Genomic DNA, 14931 nt, shown 5'->3' on the forward strand with positions numbered 1-14931 from the left:
AGTTGTGGATGCTAATGACGCTAACTAGCATGCTCGTGTCTAACTTCCTGTCTAGAGCACCGCGGCGGGAATGTGGTGGACCAGGGAAGTGGGATGCGGTGGATGGGAGTTGTCGCAAAGTAGCATTATGCTAACTTCCTGCGCTTACTTGTTCAAGGCTCCCTTACAACTGCTCAGTGCGCCAGAATGCTAGTGGAGGAAACAAGCTAACTTCCTATCTCAACCACTGTGGTGGGACTGCGGTGGAAACATTAACATGCTAATGCTAATGTTCATATATATAGTATAGCTGCAAGGCTTTTGCTTGCGGATGCTAATGTGGCTCACTAGCACGCTAGGGGCTAGCTTTCTGGCAGGAATGCGCTGGAGGCGGGGAAGCGGGATGTGGCAGATGGGAGTAGTCAAAAGGTAGCGTCTCGACAATTTCCAGTGTTTACTGTTACAATGTTTTGCTGGCGGCTAGGAACGAGCGTACTGGCGGCTAACTTCCTGTCTAGAGCACCACGGCGGGAATGTGGCGGACCAGCGAGGCGGGATGCGGCGGAGGCGAGCGGTCGTCATGCACCAGAAGCGGCGCCCTTCCGGGACCGGCGACTCCGGTGGCAACTCCGCCAGCCGGGCGATGCCTGGCGCTCTTCTGGTGGGCGCGCAGACCGGCCAGCTGGGAGTAGGCCGACTGGCACACGTGGCACTTGTACGGCCGCTCGCCCGTGTGCAGGCGCACGTGGTTGCGCAGCGTGGACGACTGGCTGAAGCGGCGGTTGCAGAAGCGACACACGAACGGCTTGTCCAGCGTGTGGATGCGCATGTGCGAGCGCAGGTTGCTGCGAGAGTTAAAGCCGCGGCGGCAGATGACGCAGCGCATGCGGCCCGGGCTGCCCGATCCCGACCCCGACGTCGAGGACGACGAGCCTTCGCGGCCGTGGGAGTCATCTAAAAAACAAACGCGTGGAAGGAAATGATACTGATACAATGACACAAAAAATGACCTCGATGAGGTAAGAGGTGTCATTCCACATTGGTTAAGAAGTTAAATAATAAGTTACAATATGTACAAATGAATCGTACACAATCACATCCGAGAAGATCAAGGCGGTGTTCTAGGAGGTTCGCCATTTTGTTTCTTACATGCTAATGCTAGGACACTACATTACGCCAACATTCTACTGCACTTGAGGAACTTGAACCTTTTAGGCTAACAAACGACTTATTTAGGATGGCTGTTACATGACTGAACGCTAATAAAACGTGCTATGTTTCAAACACTCGTGCTAATGCGACGCTAACACGTCCTTACCGCTCTTGCTCTTCTTTGCGTGCTCGTCGTCGCCCCCCGGAATTCCGGGAATTCCCAGGAAGGTGTTGTGGGAATTTCCGTACCAGACCAGCAGCTCCTGGTCAGGGGGGATGGTCTAGGGACCGCGTGGGAACATCACGTTAGACCACGCAAGACTTATGAACGCAATCGTAATTGCCTGTATTCTAATTCCAGTTGTAGCGATGAATAGTTATACCGTGTAACTAACCTGAAAACATGGTTGGCGTTTGGTGAACCGACCATAACGTTCACAACCGACCCAAAATAGCGGACCCATCATAACAACCGCACAACCAATCAACCATCGACGATCATAATCAATCATCCGTCCATTTTCAACACCGCGCATCCCGGTTAGGGTCGCGCCCAGCTGACTTCGGGCGAAAGGCGGACGACACCCCGAACTGGTCGCCAGTCAGTCGCGGGGCACATGTAGACACGGACGACCGTTCGCACTCGCATTCGCAACGTCGCTGGGGGGAGCGGGAACTGAAGCCACGCTGCCCGCGCCCAAGTCAGGCGAGTGCACCGCTACGCCATCAGTGACTCATAATCAATCAATCAATCAATCAATCGCAAGCAATGAGTGAGTGAGCAGTTCGGCCTGCTCGGGGATCCATTTATCCCCCGCAATTAAACTTCTTCGAAATCAAAAACAGGGGGTGTATTTGACATCATGCCTGAAATATATTTTTGGGGTAAATGCACGTTTCTTCTTCTTGCTCATTTGTTTGTTCTTTACTCGTCTATTTGAATTAGAAACAAATATTCGATGAATACATGTCCTATTTTCTGCTTATTTTGGGGATTGTGTCTTCTCTTCGATCCTATGTACGGTACTGTACTCTGTTACGGATGTGGTTGTTTTGATAGATATTTGGGAAATTCATTAGAATGAAGTTCATTAGAAATGGTAACATTTTTAAAATGAGATTCACTTATGAGTTTATTGTCCAAATGAACTATTTTACATATATTCATCATTTTTTTGAATGGATTATGTATTGATCCATCTTGTGAAAAATGTGGTTGATGCTTTTATTGTGAATAACAAAATCAACATGAGTAAAACGACCATTTTAAAAGGTTATTGTTTATCGGTGAATTGTGCCTTTCCTGGACATACTCGGCAAATAAAGATGATTCTGCTTCCGATTACTTCTAAGGACGCTTCAAATCGCGGCCCGCGGGACCTCGATGATTACGACTACCGAGGGCGTGGCTCGGTTGGGACGTTTTGGGGCGGCTTAGCCCCCCGAGAATGTTGAGTCGACAGAGGGAGGAATTTGTGGAGCAGAGTATTTGTTTAAGGGCGCTGAGGATCAGTTTTAGGAGGGTTAGGACAATCAAACTTAAACACATACTGCCAAAGGTTTTTGGGGGGGTTTGACAAGCTTTTAGGGGGGCTTGAGCTCCGCTAAAATAGGCCTAGCCACGCCACTGACTACGACTACTACTACTAAGAATAATACGAATATAAAATACGGTGCCCGGAAGGCCTTGCAAAAGTGGAAACTTGATAGCAATAATAAAAATGGCTTTGCTGAATAGCGGCGGCGGCGGGCACCTGCAGCGCCTTGTAGAAGATGGCGGTTCCGAGCTGCACCACTTCCAGGTTCTGCTCGTGCTCGTTGCGGGCGCACTTGATGTACGTCATCCAGCTGCGTTGCTCCTCCTGGCTGGCGTCCACGAAGAAACGCACGCCGCCGTCCACGTCGAACACCTCGCCCAAGCATGCGCGCACACGCAACGCACACTTGATATTTGGGCCCGACCGATCTGGACTTTTGAGGCCGATTCCGAAATTTGGCAGTGTCGAATTTCGAAAACCGACTCAGTGGCCGGTTCGTTGAAAACAATATCCTGTATAATGAGTATAATAACTTCTTTTTGGGTCCCTGAACGCTGACAACAATCAAGATCTGAATTGCAGGCAAAACATTGATTGTTTTAAAAGACTTTGTCTTATCGGATTTGTTTCATTTTACGTTGGCATAAAATAGGCCGATTTTGTGTGTTTTTTTTAAAAAAATGTTATGATGTTATGTTGTAATGTGTTCATGTGTGTAACAATACAAATAAATATTGAACAAAATGTTAGAATTTGAAAAGGGCTAATATCGGCCGGTCAATGAATCGGTCAGGCCCTACTTGATACGCATGAAATGTACGCTATTATGATATTGTGCACCTCCATCATTTGGAATGTCGTAGAACAGCTGATTTAGTGAAAAAAAGTGAACGTTAAATAAGCCACAGATTCATAAAAGTAGTTTTTATCATTTCGATATTACAAGTGATTTTAATTCCTGCAGAGGCTGAATTTGCGCTTTTTGTTAGCATAAACTTTAATCATCGTGATATGATAAAAAAAAAAAAAAAAAAAATTAATCAATCAATACATGAAATATTTCACTTGGTGGGTAGTGAATTTGGAGCTTGTTGTTTTGGTAGATGTATCTATCGTGTGTAATTTAGATGTAGACTTGATATAAAAAGCCTACACATCCCCGTTCAAACATTTGTATTTCCATCATCATCCTAACGACGACCGCCGTATCCACTTTGTTCGATTCAACATTGAGTATGTCTTGAAGCTCGCACGAAAAGAACAATAAATGGGTATCACCGGCAAATATAACCCGATGCAGTCATTTCGACGAATTCACCGAGTCATTCGCGAATGGAAGGATGAAGAGCGAAGGCCCCAAAATAGAACCTTGGGGCACCCCGTCTTTGACATCCCTTTTTTGTAGATTGGCGGTCATGAATATCGACAGAGTGTTGTCTCGAAAGTCAATAACTGTTGAACCATTTGAGAGCCAATCCTCTGATACCGGAATGCTGCACTTTTCCCCAGGAAGACACAAGTGAATGATTTAAAGGAAAAATTCAATTCGTGGTGCAGGTTCCGGGCCACATTGAAAAGGGAAAATGTCTTCGAATGATTGATCTTAGTCTCCAAAAACTTTGCTTTTTGGGTGTGTAGACTTTTTATATTCAATCTATCTCATTTATGTATAGTGTGTCGTGTGTGTTTGTACCTCCCACATGAGGTTGTTGTTCTTGTAGAAGTCAACGTGTTGCGGAGAAACCAGACGCCCGGTAAACGGGCCCATCTCGGTTCCCGCCTTGATCCAGGTCTTCGAGAAGATCCCGAGACCTTCTCCTGCGGGAACACGCATGCATGCGCGCGCACACACACACACACACACAAGCGTCTCATTATTTTAATCACAAAAAGCAATTATAACTTGAATAATGTAATCTAAAAACTGTTTGGCCCCCCAAAAAACGACCCGCCCGCCGCTTGACTCCATTTGACCCCAAAATTGGGTTTTGTATTTGGGTTCAATGAATAACCCAAATTGGGTTCATTAAAACAACACATAACATTGGAGATGTTTTTGTCACTTATATATGTATATGTATATATAGAGATAGATATCTATATATCTATATACATTTATCGGTGGACGACTGAGGAGCGGGATTCGATCCCCGGCCCCGCCTGTGTGGAGATCGCGTGTTCTTTTCTCCGGGCGCGCCGCTTTCCTCCCGCATCCCCCCAAAAAACATGCAGGGTAGGTTGATTGAAGACTCGAAATTGCCCGTAGGTGTTTCTATGTGCCCTGCGATTGGCTGGCGACCAATTCAGGGTGGAGCCCGCCTCTCGCCCGGAGTCAGCTGGGATAGGCTCCGGCACGCCCGTGTGAAGATAAGCGGTACACAAAATGGAGGGATATATATATATATATATATATATATATATATATATATATATATATATATATATATATCCATACATAATCGTAAAAGTTGAGTTATTTTGACAATAATGTTGTAGGTTACTGCAAATTTTTTTTATCATTAACAGGTACGTTCAAGAAAAGTTCCAACATAAAAAAGGGGAATGACAATTACTGTGATTGAATAGATTTGAATGACTTCAACTTTGATTCAAACTTATTGATGAGGTACATTTAAACGAAACTATGAACTAGAAAAGAATCAAATCTTTGGATGAAGTTTTTGGATGTACTTGTAGAGAAAGGTGACTCAATCCAAATCAATTCGGAATAAATCCCAAATGTAGAGTGCTTTTCAAAATAGTAAAAATAGATTCAATATATTGAAATGACTTTGCCGCCCCCCCCCCCCCCCAAAAAAAAAATCCAATTACCGATGACTATTATTATTGATTATTTCATGACACACAATCACCTCCGTTCCTTTGCAGATTTTTATGACAAAGAAATTCAATTTCAAACGTGTCATTCTTAATCATATTAGGATTAATATTGACATTTACAGTGCACTTAAATATGACAATTTTCATCTGGACTTCGTGTGCTTTACCTGGAACAGAACTTTGCGCAATGATCACCTCGCTGGGAAGAACCAAACTCGACAACTTCTGCACCTCTGCGCACACGCACGCACACACTCCCATTTGAATTTGAACAAACATATTGGCAACATGAAATTGTGCGGATGCGCTGAAAAAGTTCTTCCGATGGACCGAACAACGACGAGCACGAGATAATATTATTTGGAGGAGAAGCCGTCAAAGTTGAACGTCAAATGAAAGATGAATAGGAAACCGTAAATGAGCATTTGTGAATCATGGCAAGGATCCGATCGCGGACTTTTTCATTTCAAGTCAACGAAATAAAGGATGAAATGAGCCATGAAATTCAAAAGGAATTCGTCAAACATTTGTATTATTTGAGTCGAACCAACACGTTCGAAAAAAATGAAAACGTCGCAAAAGGGTCTTTTTTCACGTTTGTCGGCGCTCACATCGAAAAGAAGAAGAAACAATACAACGAATTCCACGGAAAAAAAAGAAAAGAAAAGAAGAAGAAGAAGAAGAAGAAGAATTGTGCGAACGCGACGGCAATCGAGGCGCCAAAAGGCCGCAAGACTTCGGAGCCTCGAGATAGGACTTGCTTTGAAAAGTCATCATAATGACCTCGACGCTTTTGACGCGTTCTTCATCTCCCAACGAAATGTAACATGAATCACCTCATTTGCATCATCGGCCTTATTTGACACGCTTCTATGGAATTCTTATAATTATTATTAGTTCAATAGAGAAAAGAATCTGTTTTACGAAGACTACGTTCGAAATAGGATCATTATTACTATGATCACAATATTGACGGAATCCTAAACGACTTTTGCTTTCACCGCGTTCATTTTTAACGATAGTCGCCTCGATGTCAACACTAATTCCTCTTCAAAATGTTCATTTGATAACGTTTTGAAGACGACCGCACGAGTTTTTAAAAGGAAAAAAATAACGACGATAAAAAGTCGATCAAAAAACGCCACGGTGATTTGAGAAATCCTATTGGAGGAAACTTTCTTGGTGGATTCCATCGAAACACGACAAACATTTGCAATCGCTTCATTTCGGAACATTTCAATCAAGAAGATTTCTCAGCTGCAACCCTCATTTACGTGACGCGGCGGAAACCACATTTTCCGATGGCGTCATCATCATAATGCTCATGATAATCGTACAAATGAAAGTGAACCTCCGGAGAAGGACTGCGCGAGCACCTCTGCCGTGAACGCGGTTTTGGGGCTCGCGCTCGTGCCCGCGGCGTCGTGCGAGAGCTGCTGCTCGCCGTGCACGCGCCTCCAGCGTCCGTACAGGAAGCTGTGCACCACGTCCGACGTGATCACTTCCGACAGGACGGGACCGGCGGCGCCGCCGGGATGCTGAGCGGGCCTGCGCGACTTCCGCTCCGACGGGCGGGACGAGGAAGAGGCCGGCAGCACCGAGCCCATGGCGGGAGGAGACGTCAAGGAGAAACGACGACAAGTTCCAAAAAGTCAAGGAGCTTCTGAATCGGAAAAACTTCCCGCAAAGATTTCGTGCGCGTCAACAAGTTGAAGGCGGAGAAGGAAGAGGCGCACGCACGAGCCTCGCGCCTTCATTTATACACGTGCGCTCGGTGCGCGCGCATCTCGGAAAAATGGTGCACGTGTGCGCTGCGCGCTCATGTTGTCACGTGTCGACGTGCGCGCAACGGTCTCATAATGCCGGAATTGCATCTGACAAGCGAATATCGGCAAACGGCGAGGAGGAGGAGGAAGGTGGCTGCCATGACAACGACCCCACTTTTGCAAACGAAAACACCACAAAGTGACGACACACGGAGAACGGCACGATTTGCAATAAATACTTCTGGAAGAAAGATGCTGCAGCAAGCACGTCATCGCGCCCCCGTGCCGACTCATTCCGGAATCCCCGTCATGGGATTGGTGGCAGCAGCATCTTGAAAGGTTGTTGTTCTGAATCAAGTTGCGCGAACAACATCTTGGGTTAGCGTTAGAATAATTATGGGATAACATAGCACTGATGCTGGACCAATTCGGGAAGATTCCTTGATTCGGGTAGGAATAATCCTCCCCTCCTCGAGCCGTCACCTCATCGTGGTGGAGGGGTTTGGGTGTCCCAGTTGTCTGGGGGTTAGGGTCACCCATGACAAACAGGTCCTCGGTGAGGGACCAGACAAAGCACGGCTCGAAGACCCCTTATGATGACGACAAACTACGGACTCCGTTTTCCCTCACCCGGGCCCCCCTCCGGAGCCAGCGCCCGGTGGGGCCCCGGTGGGGCCCCGGTGGGGCCCGGCCGGGCACAGGGCCATTGGGGTCGGGTGCAGTGCGAGCGGTGTTCTGTTACCGGACTTCTGTGCTCGCCACGGATTGTCCGTAACGAACACCACGTTCAAGCATTAGGGTGTCCACACGCGCATCTGGCACCAGGACACCCGAGGTCGCAGTTCGACGATCGACTTTGCGGTCGTGTCATCGGACGCTCGGGTGAAGGGAGGGGCGGAGCCGTCAACCGATCGCCACCCGGTGGTGACTTGGCTCCGACGGCGGGGGAAGATGGCGGTCCGACGTCCGACGTGGCGAGCCCAAACCCGTTGTGAGGGTCTGCTGGGAACCAAGTGGAGGAGTTCAAGTATCTCGGGGTCTCGTTCACGAGCGGGAGATCGACAGGCGGATCGGTGCGGCGTCCGCGGCGATGCGGACTTCGTATCGGTCCGTCGCGGTGAAGGAGGAGCTGAGCCGAAAGGCGAAGCTCTCGATTTACCGGTCGATCTCCGTTCCTACCCTCGCCTATGCGTCACGAGCTGCGGGTCGTGACCCATAGAACGAGATCCCGGATACGAGCGGCCGAGATGAGTTTCCTCCGCAGGGTGCCCGGGCTCTCCCTTAGAGAGAGGGCGAGAAGCTCGGTCATCCGGGCACGTCCCGCCGCGAGGAGACCCCGGGGACGACCCGGGACACGCCGGAGAGACCACGTCCTTCGGCCGGCCGGCCGGCCCGGGAACGCCTCGGGATCCCCCGGAAGACCTGGATGAAGTCTGGGCGTCCCCGCTAAAGCTACCGCCCCCCCCCCCCCCCCCCCCCCGCGACCCGACCTCGGATAAGCGCTAGATAATGGATGGATGGATGGACGGATGGCAGTTGGTCGAGATGCTCTCGATGGTCCCTCTGCAGAACGAGCGCACGATGGGGCTCGGGGGTCGGGAATCGCGCAGGCCAGTGATGAGGCGTCGCCGGTCCGGGAGAGGTCCTCGGCGACGTGCGCTCCCAGGAACCCGCTTAGGGTCACGGGGCGCCGGAGCCCGTCCCGGCCGACTTCGGGCGAAAGGCGGACTGCGCCTCGAGCCGGTCGCGGGGCACGTCTAGCTGCGGACAACCGTTCGCACTCACATTCGCGCCGTCGCCGAGCGGGAACTGAACCTACGCTGGCCGCACCGAAGCCATCGGCGACACTTATCGCAGGATTATCACAACATTATTCGGGGATTATTTCAACGTTATGCCCGAATGATATCGCTGGGCCGATGTTGGAATAACCCTGGAATAAACGTTGGCTGAACAGAATAATTATCCAAAATATTTGGACTCATCCTGGTTAGTTTCAAATTGGAACAAATCTGTCCATTAGTCGCAATAATGTCGAAGTGGTTATTTTGAGTGACTGAAGTCGGGCCTTTTCTTTTTTTGCTTCTTCTTGACGGGTGGCGGGGGGTTCTGACCCTCTTTAATGAGCTTCAGCCAGCAAACCCCGTTAGCGCAGCGTCTTTACCTCGAACACAACAGCAGAGCACTCAGCCTGCTGGAAGTCAGGGCAGGGCGCCGGGTGTGCGTGGGCACGTGACCGGCACAAGAGGAGTCACAAAAGAGGAGGAGGAGAAAAGGCGGCGCGTGCACATTGGCGCACTCCAGCGGAGCTCATTAGTATTCACGTTATCTGCCACAATAACAAAAAGCAGGCGGTCGCAGCGTCTGCCTCGCTGGGTCGATTTGCTCCCGCGTGGGCGTTTGTGGGGACTTTGCATGTTCTGCACTCCCGTTTTCAAGTGACTAAAGCGCAACTGAATTCAATTCATGCGTGCGAATTCAAATAAATATAGTTTGTGTACATTCAACGTCGTGTGTACGGCAAGCAGCGTCGACTGGGTGTCTGTGTTGCAAGTAGGACTTGCGGGGCCCGGGGTTCGATCTTTGGAGACGCCACGAGCCAGTCGATGCAACGGCGTGCTCCTGAAGTCAAATAAAAGCGAACAAAAAGCCCCGCGGATGTTTAAGCCGCCGTCTTTCTCGCTGTGCCTCATCACGCGGCCGGCCTCACAGATCAAACCAACCCGACAGCGGCTTGCTCCTTGAAAGCACCGCGAAAGGAGGCCGAAACAAGACAAAAGGTTGCGTTGATGGAGTTTGCTTTGCTTCAAATGTCAACGATTCGAGCAAAGGATGAGCGGGCGCTAGTATGTCTCGGGCATATACGACGTGCCCATTTTGAGCTCCGACGCAAAGTCGGGAGGTCGAAGTCGTCAACCGAAAGAGCGACGCCGCCGCCGCCGCGACCTCGTGCGGCATACGCTTGCGTTAAACGGCGTCCAATTATGGGAGTCTCTTTCACATGAAAAATACATTTGAATCACTTCTCTTTTCTGCTTTTCTAAAAACGTTGTTTGTTGAGCGCGTACGCTTTGGCGTTGACAAAACAGCAACCCTCGTGAAAATAAATGGAGGAATAAGCAAGTTACGATTGAATTTCAGCGCTCACGCATTGCCTCCTCTGGGACCGCCGACCTTCCCAACACGGCCGCCACGTCGGTTAGCCGCATTCGTATGTACGGCTCCCGTCAGCTAACACGAACAGCTACGCTAGCTACGCATTAGACGATCGGTCCGTATTGAATTCAAGGATCGACTTGGGTGAATTCGCCAATAAGGTCGGTGAGCCTCGAACGATTTGGAAATAAGGCAGCCGCTTGGCGTACAGCTCGACGGACCGGAAGTGCGCATTTTAAGACTGGATATTAAAAGTGTATGCGAATTAAAATGAACAGTGACTTCACATGATGATGGTGTGAATTAAAATGAGCTGTGATATCGTGCGCGTGTGAATTGAAACGAGCAGAGTGACTGAATTCAAATTCATGAATGACACGAAGTGTGTTTGGAAATCAAAATGAAGACACTTTGTGTATATATAGTGGAGGCAAATTCAAATGTGTATGTGAATCAGCATGGAAATTTACTTGACTATAGAATAAACAGTATAGAAATTGGATGAGTGGTGTGAATGTGAACGAATGTGGAGAAGGCGTGCAGGCAGATTCAAAGGAAAATATTTGAAGCGAACACGTTGACGTCGTCGTCTTCATCACCACCACCACTCACCATCACCATCATCGGGTGACATCACAGGTCATGTGACTTCCTGCGGAGGAGACAGACGGACTTTTAATGGTGGACACGCCCATACCTCATTCAATATTCATCGCGCACGCGGAGTTCAACTGTACTTACAGAGCACTTTACTGTACTTAATGACCACACCATTAAAAGCTGGCCAGGGGAGCCGAGAGACTCAAACCGCAGAAACTGACTTCATCGCCAAACGCACGCAAATTCAAATTGTCTAGTTTGCGCGGGGCACTCGTCAATCATCACGCGCACTTAAAGCCCCACACAAACTGCAACCCCACGTTACAGCCACACACACGTAACAATCACACAACTGTCTCTCACTACAGACGCGTCAAGTTACAGACAACACGCACACACAACGCAAAACAACACACACATTACAACACGAACACTCTCAGACAGACACGGCACGTTAAAAACACACACGCACCGTCACTCACACAATTACACGCACAGACACGTCACGTTAAAACCACACACATACACACTCGTTACAAATGCAAGTTACAACCTAACACACACAGGACACAGAGACACTTGTCACGACGACGCAGTTTTTCTCTCACACACATGACAACAACCAAAACACAACAGATGAACAAACACACACAAACGTGCGCATTCTCACATGCTTAACAGGGATGACATCAATGATGCCATCTGGAACGCAAATAAATCAATCAAAAAGCCGGGAATTATGAACGGTCGCCACGTGAGGTTGGTGAGTGAAGCGGACAAGATGGCCGCCGCGGGAAGTGGTCATAAAGACACAGGAAGTCAGAAAGAAGGAGCCTGTTTATTAGCCCTCATGGTTATATCATCATCATCATCTTCACCTTCGTCTTCCTCGCCCGTCAGTCCATAGAATCTACTAGAAAAGTCCAAAGGTTACATTTGGACAAACGTCCGTTAGAAAAACCACAGAAAAAAAACAAAACAAAACAAAAAAAAAAAAGTGGCGTAGCTGGGAAGAACTAAAACGGGGCGGTTCTGGGCACACCTCCGAAACCCCTGGGGGATACGCCCGCTCCCCGATCGATCCGTCTCCTGGCCTCGGAGTCGCCGCCCGCGCTGACGAGGCCATCGAGCCGCTCTATAGCTGGCGAGGCCAAGAGACGTTAGCATTAGCATTTAGCATAGCAGTCTTGAGAAGAGCTCCTTGCGGGTGAAAACTTAAAAATAAAATTCATTTTGAAGTGACGACATGTACATTAGCATATTAGCTCATTACCAAACCGAATATTCATAAATGCATTTAAATAGACCCCTGAACCCAACTCATCATCATCATCTTGGTCACACACGTACAACAACGATCAACAAGAGCAGCCTGACAAATCGTCTCTGTGGTCCAACACGTGCGCTGTGCTACGCTAGCAGCAACCTAGCACGTTCCTTCCGCTCAGGCTACGTGACAACCCCGAAGGATGCGAAACAAAAAGAGTGTGAAAGTGAATTCATTTTATCAACAACATTTGTGATTTCACAAAAAAAATGTGACAGACCGCTCGCACTTTAGCTGCTAACCATAAGATTGAGTGTTAACGTGCTAGTTTGTCGCAACGTCGCCTCGTGTTCGGACCACAGAGAGCACAAATACAGGATCATCTTACGCAGTAAAAACTACCAAAAACAAGATTAAGAACGAGCATCAAACCAAAAATAAACAAATTAGGACATTGTCGCTATCGCTAGCACATCCATAATGGCGAACGGGGAAATAAAATGATTGACAGTTTTGTACAAAAAGACATCCTTCAAGGTCAAACGTCTCTGTGGCCCGAACCGTGCGCAATGCTACACTAGCACATGCCTTTCACTAACGCTAGGTGGCTAAAGCTAACCCATAAACAAACTTTACAACAACGTTTGTGATTTGACACAAACAAAGTGACAGATCGCTAGCATTGCAGCCGCCGGGTGCTAACCAAAACTTCAAGTGCTAACGTGCTAGTTTGGTGCCGTCCGCCAGCACTACGACATCGCTCGATGTTTGACCACAGAGAAGACCAAATTTAAGATTCTAGCGCAGAACCGAGAGAAAAACAAGAAATTAGGGCTTTGTTACAAGCACGTTCAAAATGGTGACCGAAGAAATAAAATGACAGTTTCGTACAAAAAGACGCCCGTCAAGGCAAAGTGTCACAATTCTGTCCGACGCCATCAAAACATCGACACTGAAAATAACAAAAGTAAAACAATATGCGGCATGCTTAAAACAATAATCACCATCATCTTCCTCAAGACTGCTAGGCATCACGTGTTGAAAAAACAAAGAAAAAGACAAAAGGAGGTGAAGTGAACTTTGTTCAAGTGTCCCCAAAAAAAAAAAAAAAAAAAAAGCCAAACAGGAAGTCCGACACTTTGGAGGTTAAAACCAGAAGAAGAGCACTTCCTGTTTCCGTTAATTTGCTCTACAAAAGGAAGGGAGGAGGTGCGGCGTCCAAGGGTGGGAGGGGCCTCTTAGTGATCCTGCAGAGACAGGAAATGACATCATCATAATGAGATCAAACGTGTGTCGGCTGTGTCAATACAGATGAACAACTAACAACAATATAATCAACGATAAGAGTACGTCAGTCCGTTGCGGAGCTAAGCCGAAAGGCGAAGCTCTCAATTTACCGGTCGATCTTCGTTCCTACCCTCACCTATGGCCACGAGAGTGCGGGTCGCGACCCAAAGAACGAGATCCCGGACGCGAGCGGCCGAAATGAGTTTCCTCCGCAGGGCGTCCGGGCTCTCCCTTAGAGAACGGGCGAGAAGCTCGGTCATCCGGGAGGATCTCGGAGTCGAGCGGCTGCTCCTCCGCATCGAGAGGAGCCAGATGAGGCGGCCGGGGCATCCGATCCGGACGCCTCCCCGGTGAGGTGTTCCGGGCACGTCCCGCCGGGAGGAGACCCAGGGGACGACCCGGGACACGCCGGAGAGACCACGTCCTTCGGCCGGCCCGGGAACGCCTCGGGATCCCCCGGAAGAGCCGGATGAAGTGGCCGGGGAGAGGGAAGTCTGGGCGTCCCCTGCTAAAGCTACTGCCCCCGCGACCCGACCCGGATAAGCGGTAGAAAATGCATGGATGGATGATGTTTTTTTTTCCTGTTGTTTGTTTTGTGTTCTTGGTTTGTCAACGCAATTGGCAAAAAAATTTTTTTCAAGGTGCTACATAAAATCATTATTATTCACAATGACTAGAATTTGAGAAGGGGGCCAAGACTTTTTCCACAGCCAGTGGAGAGTAACTAAATAACTGGCTGTGTTGGGAATCATTGACACATTCCTAAATCCCGAAATCAGGGATTTTTATTTGCTGGACTATACTGTTGAATCGATGGTTGAAAAGCCCCTCCTTGAGCAGTCACCTTACCATGGTGGAGGGGTAGGTGTGTCCCAATGATGCTAGGAGCTAAGTAGTCTGGGGCTTTATGCCCCTGGCATGGTCACCCATTGCAAACAGCTCGTAGGTGAGGGTCCAGACAAAGCAAGGTTCAAAGACCGCCCATGAAAACAACTACTGAACCACATTTTCCCTTTCCCAGCGGCGGGTCACCGTGGGCCTCCCTCTGGAGCCGAGCCTGGAGGCGGGGCTCGATGTTGAGCGGCCGGTGGCTGGGCCCGCACCCATTGGGCGCAGCCCGAAAAGGCACTGCGGGTTCCCCATCCCATGGGCTCACCACCTGTGGGAGGGGCCAAAGGGGTCGGGCGCTGTGGGAGCTGGGCGACTCCGAAGGCGGTCCGTGCCCCGGCTATGGAAGCTGGCTTTAGTGACGTGGAATGTCACCTCTCGGGCAGGGAAAGAGCCTGAGCTGATGTGTGACGAGAAATTCCAACTGGACATAATCAGCTGACCTCAACACACAGCT

General features: G+C 48.9%; 2 protein-coding genes across 3 annotated transcripts in view; both read right to left on the bottom strand.

Annotated features, from left to right (window-relative positions):
* Positions 1-493: 493 nt before the first annotated feature.
* Positions 494-7117, bottom strand: LOC133399529 (PR domain zinc finger protein 12-like). Its single transcript, XM_061671096.1, has 6 exons — positions 6862-7117; positions 5678-5743; positions 4363-4487; positions 2886-3041; positions 1298-1412; positions 494-933 (listed from the first exon to the last, which is right to left on the bottom strand). The coding sequence occupies exons 1-6, from the start codon at positions 7115-7117 to the stop codon at positions 494-496; spliced, it is 1158 nt and encodes a 385-aa protein (XP_061527080.1).
* A 4734-nt stretch (positions 7118-11851) lies between these two features.
* Positions 11852-14931, bottom strand: part of LOC133399624 (far upstream element-binding protein 3-like) — a 35456-nt gene continuing 32376 nt past the window's right edge. For both annotated transcript variants that reach the window (XM_061671284.1, XM_061671283.1), the window contains one exon: positions 11852-13546. In XM_061671284.1, coding sequence (XP_061527268.1) covers positions 13538-13546 — 9 coding nt within the window. In that variant the 3' untranslated portion in view covers positions 11852-13537. The remainder of the gene's footprint in view (positions 13547-14931) is intronic.

The sequence above is a fragment of the Phycodurus eques genome, chromosome 3 (assembly GCF_024500275.1).
Source record: "Phycodurus eques isolate BA_2022a chromosome 3, UOR_Pequ_1.1, whole genome shotgun sequence".
NCBI classification, from domain to species: Eukaryota; Metazoa; Chordata; class Actinopteri; order Syngnathiformes; family Syngnathidae; genus Phycodurus; species Phycodurus eques.